The 14481-nt window shown below is 46.4% G+C and overlaps 1 protein-coding gene across 7 annotated transcripts in view; it reads left to right on the plus strand.

Moving 5' to 3' along the window:
• Window positions 1-14481, plus strand: part of slc37a1 (solute carrier family 37 member 1) — a 117374-nt gene that overhangs the window by 40581 nt on the left and 62312 nt on the right. For all 7 annotated transcript variants that reach the window (XR_005945898.1, XR_005945897.1, XM_041211968.1 and 4 more), the window contains 3 exons: window positions 9000-9135; window positions 11964-12040; window positions 12151-12317. Coding sequence is in view for 5 of the 7 variants with exons in the window: in XM_041211968.1 (XP_041067902.1) it covers window positions 9000-9135; window positions 11964-12040; window positions 12151-12317 (380 nt within the window). In the remaining 2 variants the exon portion in view is untranslated. The remainder of the gene's footprint in view (window positions 1-8999; window positions 9136-11963; window positions 12041-12150; window positions 12318-14481) is intronic.

The following is a 14481-nucleotide window of genomic DNA, read 5'->3' on the forward strand; positions in this document are numbered from 1 at the left end:
GAAGTAATGAGTCCACCAAGACCCTCTGAGATTTTAAAAGATTTCAAGCATGTACATAAGACTACAATTACTTACTACTGTTACAACTCCTAAAAGTCCTAATTAACCTGACCCCCTATTACACACTCCCTTTAAGGCAACAATCCAAAACAGATTTCAGTTTTAAAACAAATCCAACAAGTTAACATAGTACCCACTTGACAGTGGAATTTCAAAGAATTTTTCTCCAACTTCAGTTACTTTACAAAGCAGACTTATGCACAAAGTGCTGGAGGCTTCTTGAAGGCTGTTTCTCACACACTGGTTAGATCTTACATAGTCCTCTCCTCACATAGCCTTTCATTCTCCTTTATATGTGTTTCTCTCTCTTTAATATGTAAACTCTATTGTTCCATATGCCTTCGAAACTGTATCTTCCTCATAACATAAAAACTTCCATTTTGCCAATATTGCCAGTCAGCTTTGGGAAAAATAAAAACACTCCTTAGCTTTGCTTATCTGGCTAATTGTAAACAGACCTTTGAAATCCAAAAATCCCTTCATTTATCTAAAAATGCAAATTCCCTTCACACCTTACATGCTAAGCCAGCATCCATGTTTACTCATTAGCATGTCCAGCACATTTTTATACCTAGCTTCTTTTGATGATTTCAAGCTTGCAGCCTACTTGACTCCAAATGTAATTAAATCACACAGAAAAAACCATTTGTACTTAGCCCCATAAACCTACTTCACAATAAACCAGAAAAATATTACAAAAATTATTATACTTTCATCACACTAGAAACTAGAGTGGCAGGGGAATGGGCACCTTAGTGGGGGAGATGAAGTGAATGAAATAAAAATAGGAATGAAAGACAGAGAAGTAGAAAGCAAACGTGGAAGGCAGAGGAAACAACAGCTGGCAGCAAATAGGGCCACAGTACAAAAAAAATGTGTAAAAATGTTAAACAGACAAGTCTAAAGACCCAGTATCTGAATGTACGGAGCATTCGCAATAAGGTAGATGAATTAACAGCTCAAATAGATGGAAACGGGTACGATATGATTCCGATTATGGAGACATGGCTGCAGGGTGACCAAGGCTGGGAACTGAATATCCAAGGGTGCTCGATATTTAGGAAGGACAGGCAAAAAGGAAAAGGAGGTGGGGTGGTGTTGTTAGTTAAGGATGAAATCAGTGCGATAGTGAGAGAGGATATTGGCTCAGAAAAATCTGGATGTAGAATCAACGAGGGGCGGAAAACATTAGTGGGAGTTGTCTAGTAGTGATAAGGTAGGGGACGGCATTAAACAGGAAATTAGAGATGCATATAACAAGGGAGCTACAGTAATCATGGGTGACTTTAATCTACATATAGACTGAGCAAACTAAATTAGCAATAATACTTTGTCGGATGAATTCCTGGAGAATGCACGAGATTTTCTTTTAGACTAGTATGTCGAGGAATCGACTAGTGAACAGTGCATCCTAGATTTGATATTGTGCAATGAGAAGGGGTTAATTAATAATATTGTTGTGTGGGGTCCTTCAGGGAACAGTGACCATAACGTGATAGAATTTTTCATTAGGATGTAAAGTGAAGTCGTCTGACTTGAAACTAGGGCCCTAAATCTAAACAAAGGAATGTATGAGGCGTGAGTTGGCTAAGATGGATTGGGGAACTTCATTAAAAGGCTTGATGGTGGATAGGCAATGGCTAATATTTAAGGAACAAATGTACACATTACAACAGTTATACATTCCTTTCTGGTGCAAAAACACAACAGGAAAAGTGGCCCAACCAAGACTAACAAAAGAAAATAAGGATGTTATTCGCTGCAAAGAGGAGTCGTATCAAATGTTGTTAGAAAAAGTAGCAAGCCTGAGGATTAGGAACAGTTTAGGATTTGAAAATTACTGCCAGTCCTCGATGAATACTTCTCATTGGTCTTCACAATGGAAAAGGATGATGCAGGTATAGGTATCAGGGTGGAGGACTGTGAAATATTAAAGGAAATTAACATAGAGAGAGGAGGTACTAGTAGTTTCAGTGGCCTTAAAAGTGGATAATTTCACAAGCCTGGATGAGATGTATCCCAGGATGTTGAGAGAGGCAAGGGAAGAGATATCAGGGGCCCTGGCAGTAATTCTCAAATCCTTTATGGCCACAGGTGAGGTGCCAGAGGACTGGAGGACTGCTAACGTTGTCCCAATATTAAAAAAGGGAGGAAGTTACAGGCCAGTCAGTCTAACCTCAGTGGTCACGTTTGACAAATTTGACTGAATTTTTTGAGGATGTAACCAGGAGTGTTGATGAGGGTAATGCATTTAATGTGGTCTACATGGACTTTAGCAAGGCTTTTGATAAGGCCCCTCATGGCAGACTGGTCAAGAAAGTAAGAGTCCGTGGGATCCAAGGCAAAGTGGCACATTGGATCCAAAATTGGTTGAGAGGCAGGAAGCAGAGGGTGATGGTCGAGGGATGTTTCTGATTCCAGTGGGGTTCCACAGGGCTCGGTGTTGGGGCCCTTGCTGTTTATGGTGAACATAAATGATTTGGACTTAAATGTAGGGGGTATGATCAAGAAGTTCACAAGTGACACGAGAATTGGTGGGGTGGTAAATAGTGATGAGGATAACCGTAAACTGCAGGAGGATATCAATGGACTGGTCAGGTGGGCAGAACAGTGGCAAATGGAATTCAACCCAGAAAAGTGTGAGGTAATGCGCTTGCGGAGGATTAATAAGTCAAAGGATTACACTATGAATGGTAGGGCCCTGGAAAGCACTGAAGATCAGAAGGACCTTGGTGTGCATATCCACAGATCCCTGAAGGTAGCAGCACAGGTAGATAAGGTGGTTAAGAAGGCATATGGGATATTTGCCTTTATTAGCCGAGGCAGAGAATACAATAGCAGGGAGGTTATGCTGGAACTGTGTAAAACACTAGTTCGGCCACAACTGGAGTACTGAGTGCAGTTCTGGTCACCACATTATAGGAAGGATGTGATTGCACTGGAGAAGGTACAGAGGAGATTTACCAGGATGCTGCCTGGGATGGAGGGTCTGAGCAATGAGGAAAGATTGGATAGGCTGGGGTTGTTTTCCTTGGGGCAGCAAAGTTTGAGAGGGGACTTGATAAACGTGTATAAGGTTATGAGGGGCATAGATAGGGTGGATAGGAAGGCACTTTTTCCATTAGTAGAGGGGTCAATAACCAGGGGCCATAGATTTAAGGTAAGAGGTAGAAGGGTAGAGAGGAGTTGAGGAGAAATATTTTCACCCAGAGGGTGGTGGGAGTCTGGAACTCACTGCCTGAAAGGGTGGTTGAGTCAGGAACTCTCGTAACATTTAAGAAGTATTTAGATATTCACTTGCAGTGTCACAGCCTCCAGGGCTATGGGCCAAGCGCTGGAAAATGGGATTGGTGTAGTCAGATCTTTTTTGACTGGCGTGGACATGATGGGCCAAATGGCCTCCTCCTGTGCTGTAAACATCTATGAGTTTATTCAGGCTTGGACTGATAAGTGGCAAGTAACATTCGCACTACACAAGTGTCAGGCAATGGCAAGAGAGAGTCTAACCATCGCCCCTTGACATTCAATGTCACTACCATCGCCGAATCTCCTACTATCAACATCCTGGGAGATTACCATTAACTAGAAACTGAAACGGACTGAAATACTGTGGCTACAAGAGAAGGTCATGAATTAGGAATCGTGCGGTGAGTAACACACCTCCTGTCTCCCCAAAGCCTGTCCACCATCAACAAGGCACAAGTCAGGAGTGTGATGCCTGGATGAGTGCAGCTCCCACAACACTCAAGAAGCTTGACACCATCCAGGACAAAGCAGCCTGCTAGATTGGCACCACATTCACAAACATTCACTCCCTCCACCACCGATGCACAGTAGCAGCAGTGTGTACCATCTACAAGATGCACTGCAGGAATTCATCAAGGCTTCTTAGCACTTTTCAAACCCATGACCACTACCATCTAGGAGGTCCAGATGGATGGGAACACCATCACCTGGAAGTTCCCCTCCAAGCCACTCACCATCCTGCCTTGGAAATATATTGTCGTTCCTTCACTGTTGCTGGGTCAAAATCCTGGAATTCCCTCCTTAACTGCACTGTGGGTGTACCTACACCACATGGACTGCAGCGGTTCAAGAAGGCAGCTCATCACCACCTTCTCATGGGCAACTAGGGATGGGCAATAAATGCTGGCCCAGCCAGTGACGCCCACATGCTGTAAACTAATGAAAAAAGAATAAAACTGCAGGACTCCACAGGTTTTGAACAAACAAAAATAAACTTTACAAGGTCGGAAAGATGAAACAATTTACAATATCTATTTTATTTACCCAGCATGTTGGAGTAAATGAGGTATATGTGAATTAACAGGCAAACTGTGGGCGAACACACCACACTGTGTAATAAATGACACATGTGACCAAAACAGAATCCATGGATTTCTCAACAGCCCCACCAGTTGTCAATAAACACGGAGTCAACCAATATCGCTGAAAGTCCTTCTCTCTCTCATGAGGAATTCCAGCCTTCACCTTTGAAGATCTAACCTTGGAATTCTGTCCAAAAGTTGCTTCAACTCAGAAGGCATCTACAATGGCCCACCTCGCAGGGTTTCACTCCTGTCTGCCAAGACTCCGTTCCCTTGGATTCCCAAGTCTGCTCTCAAACACCACCTCACAAGCACAACTGCAACCCTTCACTGTGCCAAGCAGAACACTATTGCTCCATTGTCCCACAGCACTGAGTCACCAAACTTCTGTCGCCTTAGATCTTCAGAGCTTCTGAGCTCTCTTTGATTGTCGGTTCTTTTCCTAAGCCCTTTTCACTTAGTTTGCTAAACAGCCCTTTTCCTGCTTGGAGCTTGTTTCTCTGTTGCTGCCCTTTTTTCTTAACTGGGACCTCTTCCAATCCCTGCCCCCTGCCTGGCACTCTTGTCTTCAGTGGCGTCCTGCTCCCATCACACGATCTGAGTTTTCATTCCATTTCCCCTTTCTGCGCAGGCGTCCTTCCTTAGCCTGAAGAATTTAAAATACCCAATTACACATGCGCAGCTCGCTCCCAGACCACGCATGCGAGGAAACTCCGAGGTCTGCTGGGACTTCCCGGCCTCTGTTCTTGACAAGAATCTAAGTTGGCTTTCATAACGGCCTGCTTAGCTTCCGATGTCAGACAAGGTCAGGCACTCTCAGACCAGTATGGCTTTAGGCAAGTAACTCTTTCCAGTACAAACGCGTTTCCGTCTGTTTCAGATGGAGTTACGTAGTTTGCCATTGTGAGATTTGAACTCTTGAGTTATTGTAACTCTTTCAAGTACAAACACGTTTCCATCTGTTCCTATTCAGATGAAGTTACATTATTTCATAGTTTACCATTATGAGATTTGAACTCTCAATCTTGGGGTTACAAACCCAGTACCATAACCACTTGGCTATTTAGGCCAAGCGCCAAGCGGCTTTAGGCAAGTATACCAATAAAATAAACAAATGAATGAGTAAATTGACTAATTAGCCCCTTAAGGGATTGCTGTAACAAACAGCAACACTTTGAAGAAAACTTAATTTAAGTTTCCCTTTATACATGCTCAACCAAGTTAATCAATCAGTGCCCTTCACCTGCATTTCCTTAACCTTAATGATACAATTAACATCCCATTAGCAGGCACGTTGCTCTTGCAAAGCCAGCATGGATATGAAGGCTTGAACGGGTGCCTACTGTGCTGTTCTCATTCTATGAGTCAGTGTTGGAGATATCAATGCTTGCTGTGACCTATTCCAGAACTTGTCAGCGTTTCATTCCAGAAAGCCAGGCACTGAAGGATGGAGCTGGAACCAAGCATTACATGCTTTGATAAGCATTTATGTACAGAGATACACCTGACAAATGGGCACCTCTTCACCAAGCGAGCACAATTTCAGTCCGTTCCTATTCTGAGAAGCACAAGTGAATTCCCAATAAATGCCCACCACCTGCATACAATTGAGCAGTTGATATACACTTACCAGTGTGTACCTGTTCATTTCTGTGCTGGAGAGAAAGAAGCAAGAACGCAGGTGGATGATGTGAGCTCAAAGAATCTTAAAAATGACAGAAGATGATGAGGAAATTTAGCCAATCACATCTCGTCAGTGCTACCTGGTCACCGGGAGTTAAACCACTCCATGCCAGTCTTAATCCACCCCCTCCGTGTTGGTGTTTATTCCCCCTCCGTGCCAGTGAGATGTACTTTGGTACACCAGGGGTCACTGTTGGGACCAGCACTGCTTCTTATTCAGAAACTCTGTACAAACTATTTGCATTTGCAGATGATATTAACATTGCAGGGCAGTTCAATCACCTCGGGATGACTGTAAAAGTTGGGGAAAATAATCAATTTCAGATGAAATTTGGTACAAGCAGGCACTGTACATATGGAAGAAAAATGTGCATCACACGTACTTTATGAAGTTAAATAAGTTAAAGATGGAGCTTAAAGAGCCCTAAATTTATCCCGTGCAATCGGTGCAGAGCAGCAATCAACAAAGTCAATAGAACGTTGAATTGTGTAGTCGGAAGCAGTAGGATTTGAGTCAGAAAGATTTATAATCAAACTGCAGAACACTCTCTTCACATGACGCCTTGAGTATTGCATCCATTCAAGTTCACGGGGACACAGGAGACATCGTTGAAGCCAATGAAGTGGCGAGCCAGTACTGATCCTTAATGTTAGAGGTTTGAGTTATGAGAGATGATTGGAGAAATTTGGATTTTTCAGCTGCAAATGGAAGCAATGAATTGGTTAACTTCTCACGGAATATGATAGTTAAGCAATGAGGGCAATGACTTCATATTTAATTGTGAGAATAGGAGCTACAGGATCAAACTAGAAGCAGGTAATCTGAGGATGATAGGAAGGAAACTCTGATCAACACTCAACATTGGGCCCCAAAGAAGTGGAGGTGAAAACCCTGGAACCATTTAAGAACTCGTTCTTTATTCATTCACAGGATGTGGACGTCACTGGCTGGGCCAGCATTTATTACCCATCCCTAGTTTCCCTTGAGAAGGTGGTGGTGAGCTGCCTTCTTGAACCGCTGCAGTCCATGTGGTGTAGGAACATCCACAGTGCTGTTAGGGAGGGAGTTCCAGGATTTTGACCCAGCGACAGTGAAGGAACAGTGATATATTTCCAAGGCAGGATGATGAGTGGCTTGGAGGGGAACTTCCAGGTGGTGAAGTTTTTCTTCATACAGACTGAGCAATAGTGTCTCGACCACAAGAAAATTTTAAATGACGTTTAAATCTTGGTTCATCTATTCAATATGACCCTGAAGTCTCCCCACAACTCCAGTAATCCAATTCAGTGAAGAGTGCAGGAGAATGCCAGAAGCAGCACCAGGCATATCTAAAAATGAGGTGTCAACCTAGTGAAACTATAACACAAGACTACTCGTGTGCCAAACACCGAAAGCATCATGCAATGGACGGTGGTGCTGCTGAAGGATTCTTGGTGAATTCTTGCAGTGCATCTTGTAGATGGTACACACTGCTGCCACTGTGTGTCGGTGGTGGAGGGAGTGAATGTTTGTGGATGTGGTGCCAATCAAGTGGTCTGCTTTGTCCTGGATGGTGTCAAGCTTGAGTGCTGTTGGAGCTGCGCTCATTCAGGCAAGTGGGGAGTATTCCATCACACTCCTGACTTGTGCCTTGTAGATGGTGACAGGCTTTGGGGAGTCAGGAGGTGAGTTACTTGCCACAAGATTCCTAGCCTCTGACTGTTCTTGTAGCCACAGTATGTATACGGCTAGTCCAGTTCAGTTTCTGGTCAATGGTAACCCCCAGGATGTTGATAGTGGGGGATTCAGCAAGTAATGCCATTGAATTGAGCTTCACTGAGCAGGGTATTGCTGACTAAGTGCTACTTGATAGCATTGTTGATGATCTCTTCCATCACTTTACTGATGATCAAGTGTAGACTGATGGGGCAGTAATTGGTCGGGTTGGATTTGTCCTGCTTTTTGTGTACAGGACATACCTGGGCAATTTTCCACATAGCCGGGTAGATGCCAATGTTGTAGCTTGGCTAGGGGTGCGGCAATTTCTGGAGCACAAGTCTTTAGTACTATTGCCGGAATATTGTCAGGGCCCATAGCCTTTGCAGTATCCAGTGCCTTCAGCTATTTCTTGATATCACGTGGAGTGAATCATATTGGCTGAAGACTGGCAACTGTGATGCTGGGGACCTCTGGAGGAGGATGAGATGGACCATCCACTTGACACTTGTGGCTGAAGATTGTAGTGAATGCTTCAGCCTTATCTTTTGCACTGCTGTGCTGGGCTCCCCCATCATTGAGGATGGGGCTATTTGTGGAGCCTCCTCCTCCAGTGAGTTGTTTAATTGTCGTCCACCATTCACGACTGGATGTGGCAGGACTGCAGAGCTTAGATCTGATCTGTTGGTTGTGGAATTGCTTATCTCCGTCCATTGCATGATGCTTTGTGTTTGGCACGCAATTGCCCTGTGTTATAGTTTCACGAGGTTGACACCTCATTTTCAGATATGCCTGGTGCTGCTCCTGGCATTGCTCCTGCACTCTTCATTGAATTGGATTACTGGAGTTGTGGGGAGACTTCAGGGTCATACTGAATAGATGAACCAAGATTTAAACATCATTTAAAATTTTCTTGTGGTCCAGACACTATTGCTCAGTCTGTATGAAGAAAAACTTCATCAGTTTTAAATATCCTGTCACTCGTTGGAACCAGCGCTCGCTTATCCTACCCTTGCAATTTATTTTAAGATAATAGTCCTAATGATTGTTCATTTGATTCATTGATAGATCTTTCTGTGCACAAAATGGCTGCAGTATTTCTTGTGTAGTAACTCATTGTGTGAAGCACCTTCAGCCATTTCTGAAGTGTGATATGAATATCTCACCGGCCTTCCCATTACAGCACTTTGTACCCTTGCTTTGATCTGAAAGAGAGTTCTTTTCTTTGATAGTGGTATAATAGGAGAGCGTTTATCCATTCGATTGTACCTCACCTTTGGGATGCTGAGCAGTGGTTTATTCACCGCATTATTTGGCCTGGGATACTTCTACCATATCCACAGTCTACAGTACTACATATTTATTCAGGTCAGTAAATTAATCTTTCTTTGAATTCAAAAAGAAGTATTGTGTGAGAGTAATTCAGGATGTCACTGTTTATTTGCAGTGTACTCAGTGCTACAACTTGGGCACCCACATGATAAATGGCGCTCCGTGAGCTGATGTGTGTAAAGGGGTTAGTGATGTGAGTCAGCATGAAACTGAAGGTGATTCAGATTAAAGTGGTACAGGCCAAATCACTGAGACAAAAGCACCAACCCCCCATCTTCTCCCACCTCCCACCCCCACCGCCCCCCACCACCACAGTTTGAAAGGAGAGGGGAGAGTAGGGGGACACTGTTGCTCTCTCCCCATCCCCCTCCCCATTTCAAACTCTCTCTCTTCCCCCTTCAAACCCACACTCTCTCTCCCCATGTTTCAAACTCACATGCTCCCCCCCTCAAACAAGGGGAGGTGGTGGTGTAGTGATATTGTCACTGAACTGGTAATCCAGAGACCCAGGGTAAAGCTCTGGGGGCCCAGGTTCGAATCCCACCACAGCAGATGGTGGAATTTGAATTCAATAAAAATCTGGAATTAAAAGTCTGATGATGACCATGAAACCATTGTCGATTGTTGTAAAAACCCATCAGGTTCACTAATGTCCTTTAGGGAAGGAAATCTGCTGTCCTTACCTGGTCTGGCCAAATGTGACTCCAGACCCACAGCAATGTGGTTAATTCTTAACTGCCCCCTGAACAAGGGCAATTAGGGATGGGCAATAAATGCTGGCCGAGCCATGAATGAATAAAAAAAACTCTCTCTCAACCCCTTCCCAAACTCTCACTCTCTCCCTTTCACACACACTTGCTTTCATACTCTCTCTCTCTTTCCTTCTCGCTCCCTTTCACACTCTTTCCCCGTTTCATACTCTCTGCCTCCATTTCACTCTTTCTCCCTCACACACTCACTCACACACCCTTTCATACTTTGTGTCTTTCACTCTCTCCCCCTCACACACTTACCCGCCCCCCGCGCTCTCCCCCGCCGCGCCCCCCCGCGCTCTCCCCCGCCGCGCCCCCCCGCGCTCTCCCCCGCCCCGCCCCCCCCGCGCTCTCCCCCGCCCCGCCCCCCCGCGCTCTCCCCCGCCCCGCCCCCCCGCGCTCTCCCCCGCCCCGCCCCCCGCGCTCTCCCCCGCCCCGCCCTCCCCCGCCCCGCTCTCCCCCGCCCCGCGCTCTCCCCGCCCCGCTCTCCCCGCGCGCTCCCCCCGCCCCCGCGCTCTCCCCCGCCCCGCCCCCGCGCTCTCCCCCGCCCCGCCCCCCGCGCTCTCCCCCGCCCCGCCCCCGCGCTCTCCCCCGCCCCGCTCTCCCCCGCCCCGCCCCCGCGCTCTCCCCGCCCCGCCCCCCGCGCCTCCCCCGCCCCGCTCTCCCCGCCCCGCCCCCCGCGCGCTCTCCCCGCCCCGCCCCCGCTCTCCCCCGCCCCGCCCCCCGCGCTCTCCCCCGCCCCGCCCCCCGCGCTCTCCCCCGCCCCGCCCCCGCGCTCTCCCCCGCCCCGCCCCCGCGCTCTCCCCCGCCCCGCCCCCGCGCTCTCCCCCGCCCCGCCCCCCGCGCTCTCCCCCGCCCCGCCCCCGCGCTCTCCCCCGCCCCGCCCCCGCGCTCTCCCCCGCCCCGCCCCCGCGCTCTCCCCCGCCCCGCCCCCGCGCTCTCCCCCGCCCCGCCCCCGCGCTCTCCCCCGCCCCGCCCCCGCGCTCTCCCCCGCCCCGCCCCCCGCGCTCTCCCCCGCCCCGCCCCCGCGCTCTCCCCCGCCCCGCCCCCGCGCTCTCCCCCGCCCCGCCCCCCGCGCTCTCCCCCGCCCCGCCCCCGCGCTCTCCCCCGCCCCGCCCCCGCGCTCTCCCCCGCCCCGCCCCCCGCGCTCTCCCTCGCCCCGCCCCCCGCGCCCTCCCCCGACCCCTCCCTTTCCGCTTTCACTTTGTATCTTTCACTCTGTCACCCTTTTTTACATCTTACCCTTTCGCTGTCATTGCAGCTTCCGCTTCACCTGCTGCCTCCTCCTCTCCAGTCCCTCACCTCACTAACCCCTGAGTCTCGATAAAAGCAAAAACTGCGGATGCTGGAAATCCAAAACAAAAACAAAAATACCTGGAAAAACTCAGCAGGTCTGACAGCGTCTGCGGAGAGGAATACAGTTAATGTTTCGAGTCCGAATGACCCTTCAACAGAACTAAGTAAAAATAGAAAAGAGGTGAAATATAAGCTGGTTTAAGGGGTGGGGGGGGAGACAGGTAGAGCTGGATAGAGGGCCAGTGATAGGTGGAAATTGCCCTTTTGTCTATGACATCTTTTGGCTAAGAGGTGTTGAAGGTGGTGATATTATCTAAGAAATGTGCTAATTAAGGGTAGAAAGCGGTACGAGCAAGGTACAGATAGCCCTAGTGGGGGTGGGGTGGGGGGGCTGTTTTGCCAACCAGCTGCCAGTTGCTATCCCTATGGAATTATCATACGCCCCCTCCCTCATGCCAAAACATGGGCTTCCCTGACATTCTGGGCTTTCTCTGCTCTTGTGAGGGGTGCTGCCCTTTCGCCGAGGGCTCTCCATTTAATAATATAGCTGGCAACAAGAACCAATTGAAAACTCACGAGTCCAATTACATGTGACCCCATGGATAACCTTGGAGCAATGCTGGATGGGAATTGTTGCTGGTGATTTTAAATATTAAATATTGCCAGATATGAACTAAGATCAAAGATTTTCCCAGCTGAGGTTAGATCAGAGAGTACAGCTCTGCCCTGCATTCACTCCCTGATGCATTTCAAAATGCAGTAATGAATTATCGGCACTGATGTTAATGTGATTATTTTGTTTGTTTGGTTTTCTAGGTTATTAATGGTTTAGTGCAGACAACTGGCTGGCCTAGCGTTGTGACCTGTGTTGGGAATTGGTTTGGAAAGGGAAGGTAAGTAACTACCTACTATGGACATTTGGAATGATGATGTTCTGTTTTGATTTCATGTTTTTTTTTTGAGGCATTTAGCTTATCTAATGTGTTTTTTGTGCATGTGACAGGAGAGGCCTGATAATGGGCATCTGGAATTCTCACACCTCAGTGGGGAACATCCTGGGCTCTTTGATAGCTGGCTACTGGGTCTCCAGCTGTTGGGGAATGTCCTTCGTGGTTCCGGGCCTCATTGTTGCACTAATGGGAGTAGTTTGTTTCCTGTTCCTTATTGAACGTGAGTATTGATAAGATTGTAGGAGTTAAACATGATCATCTGTTTAAAGAATTCTATAAATAACTGGTGATTGACTTCCCATGTCTGAGCATTGTGAAACCATTCTAATTGATATTGTATTTTTAATTCATGTATACCATACACACTTCTGGTAATATTTTATTGTAAATATCTTGAAGTTCCAAAGTTTTCTCATTCCTGGCATTGCTGGCAAGGCTGGCATTCATTGCCCAATTTAGTTGCCTTGAGAAAGTGGTGGTGGGGCTGCCCTTTGACTACCGCAGTCTACGTGGTATTTTCATACTGCTTTGCTACAACTTCGAAGGGTAACTAAGTGTCAGCCACAATGCTGTGGGCCTGGGGTTACAGGTAGAGTAGATCAAAGGGCAGCACATTTTCTCCCCTAAAGTGAATCATTTGGATTTTTACGATAATACAACAGCTCCATGGTCACTTTTTACTGATACCAGCTTTTTATTTCCAAACATTTACACTGAATTCAAATCCTCGAACTGCCCTGGTGGAATCTGAACTCTCCTTCTCCTGATTGTTAGTCTAGCTCTCCAATAACAGTCCAGTCCCCTGCCCAATATGACCAATGCTGAAGGAGTCTTATTAGAAAAAGTTAAGGCAGTAAAAGGTACTGCATTAAAGGTACTGCAGTTGCTTGTGTTGATAGGTAAATAGGTGTAAATGGGGGCAAGAGAGTAAATAGATATCTTTCCTGGGTTTGATATACGAGGACAGCGAATACAAGAGGAAGAGGGGGGTGGGGGTGGATGTGAAATTGAAGAGGTTTTCAAAATTAGAGAAATTACATGTTGAGAAGTTCAATAGTGAGAAGTTGTTTCAGTAACTAGGGACATATTGAGGATTATCACTAGTTAGTTAATCAGTAACTGAGGACACAGATTGAGGATTATTATTGGAAGACGAAAGGGGGTAAGAATTATTCAAACATAAATACCACAAGTGGATATTAATTCATTGTTCAACAGGGAATTGGATAGCATTTATATAACAGGATTTTGGACAAGGTAGACATTGGGACAAGAACAGATAGCTCCTTTTGAGACACTTATCAACACAGGCTCAATTGGAACCTCGAATCAGAGGTAGGCCTTTTAGCTCTCGAGCCTATCCTGCCATTCAGTGATGACATGGCTGACCTGTGACTTAAATCGATGTACGTGCCTTTGCCTCATATTCCTTCATACAAAAATCTGTCATTCTCTAATTTAACATTAGCAACTGATCTATCATCAACTGGTTAAAAACAAAAAACTGCGGATGCTGGAAATCCAAAACAAAAACAGAATTACCTGGAAAAACTCAGCAGGTCTGGCAGCATCGGCGGAGAAGAAAAGGTTCTGTTGAAGGGTCATGAGGACTCGAAACGTCAACTCTTTTCTTCTCTGCCGATGCTGCCAGACCTGCTGAGTTTTTTCAGGTAATTCTGTTTTTGTTTTTTATCATCAACTGGTGTTTGAGGAAGAGTGTTCCAAACTTCTATCACCCTTTGTGGAATTGTCCTCACTTCACTCCTGAAAGGTCTGTCTCTAATATTTTGGATATATCCCCCAATCCTAGACTCCCCCACTAGCAGAAATAGTTTCTCTCTATCGACCCTAACAGTTCCCCTAAATATCAATGATTTGAATCACATCACCTCCAAACTGTCTAAATTTCAGGGAACATAACCTTAGTTTATGTGATCCCTCCTTGTAATTTAACCCTTGGAATCCCTGGTAAATCTACACTGTACTCCCCCCAAGGCCAATCGATTCTTCCTGAGGTCTGGTGCCCAGAACTGCTCCCAATGAGTCCAGGTGTGGTCTAACCAGGGTTTTGTGTATCTGAAGCATGACTTCTCCCATTGTATTCTAATCCTCGAGATATAAAAGCCAGCATTCTAGTTCCTTTCTGATAATTTATTGTACCCATCAATAACATTTTAAAGATCTATGTATGGAGATCCCTCAGTCTCTTTTGGACTTCCACTGTTTCACCATTGACAAAGACCCCTGTTCTAACCTTTTTAGGTCCATGGTAGATCACCTCATAATTGTCTACATTGAAATCCATTTGCCACAATTTGGTCCATTTGCTTAATCCACTGCTATCTCTTTGTAATTTTATGTTTTCACCTACGCTGCTTACAGTT

Source organism: Carcharodon carcharias, chromosome 18, assembly GCF_017639515.1.
Source record: "Carcharodon carcharias isolate sCarCar2 chromosome 18, sCarCar2.pri, whole genome shotgun sequence".
Lineage (NCBI taxonomy): Eukaryota > Metazoa > Chordata > Chondrichthyes > Lamniformes > Lamnidae > Carcharodon > Carcharodon carcharias.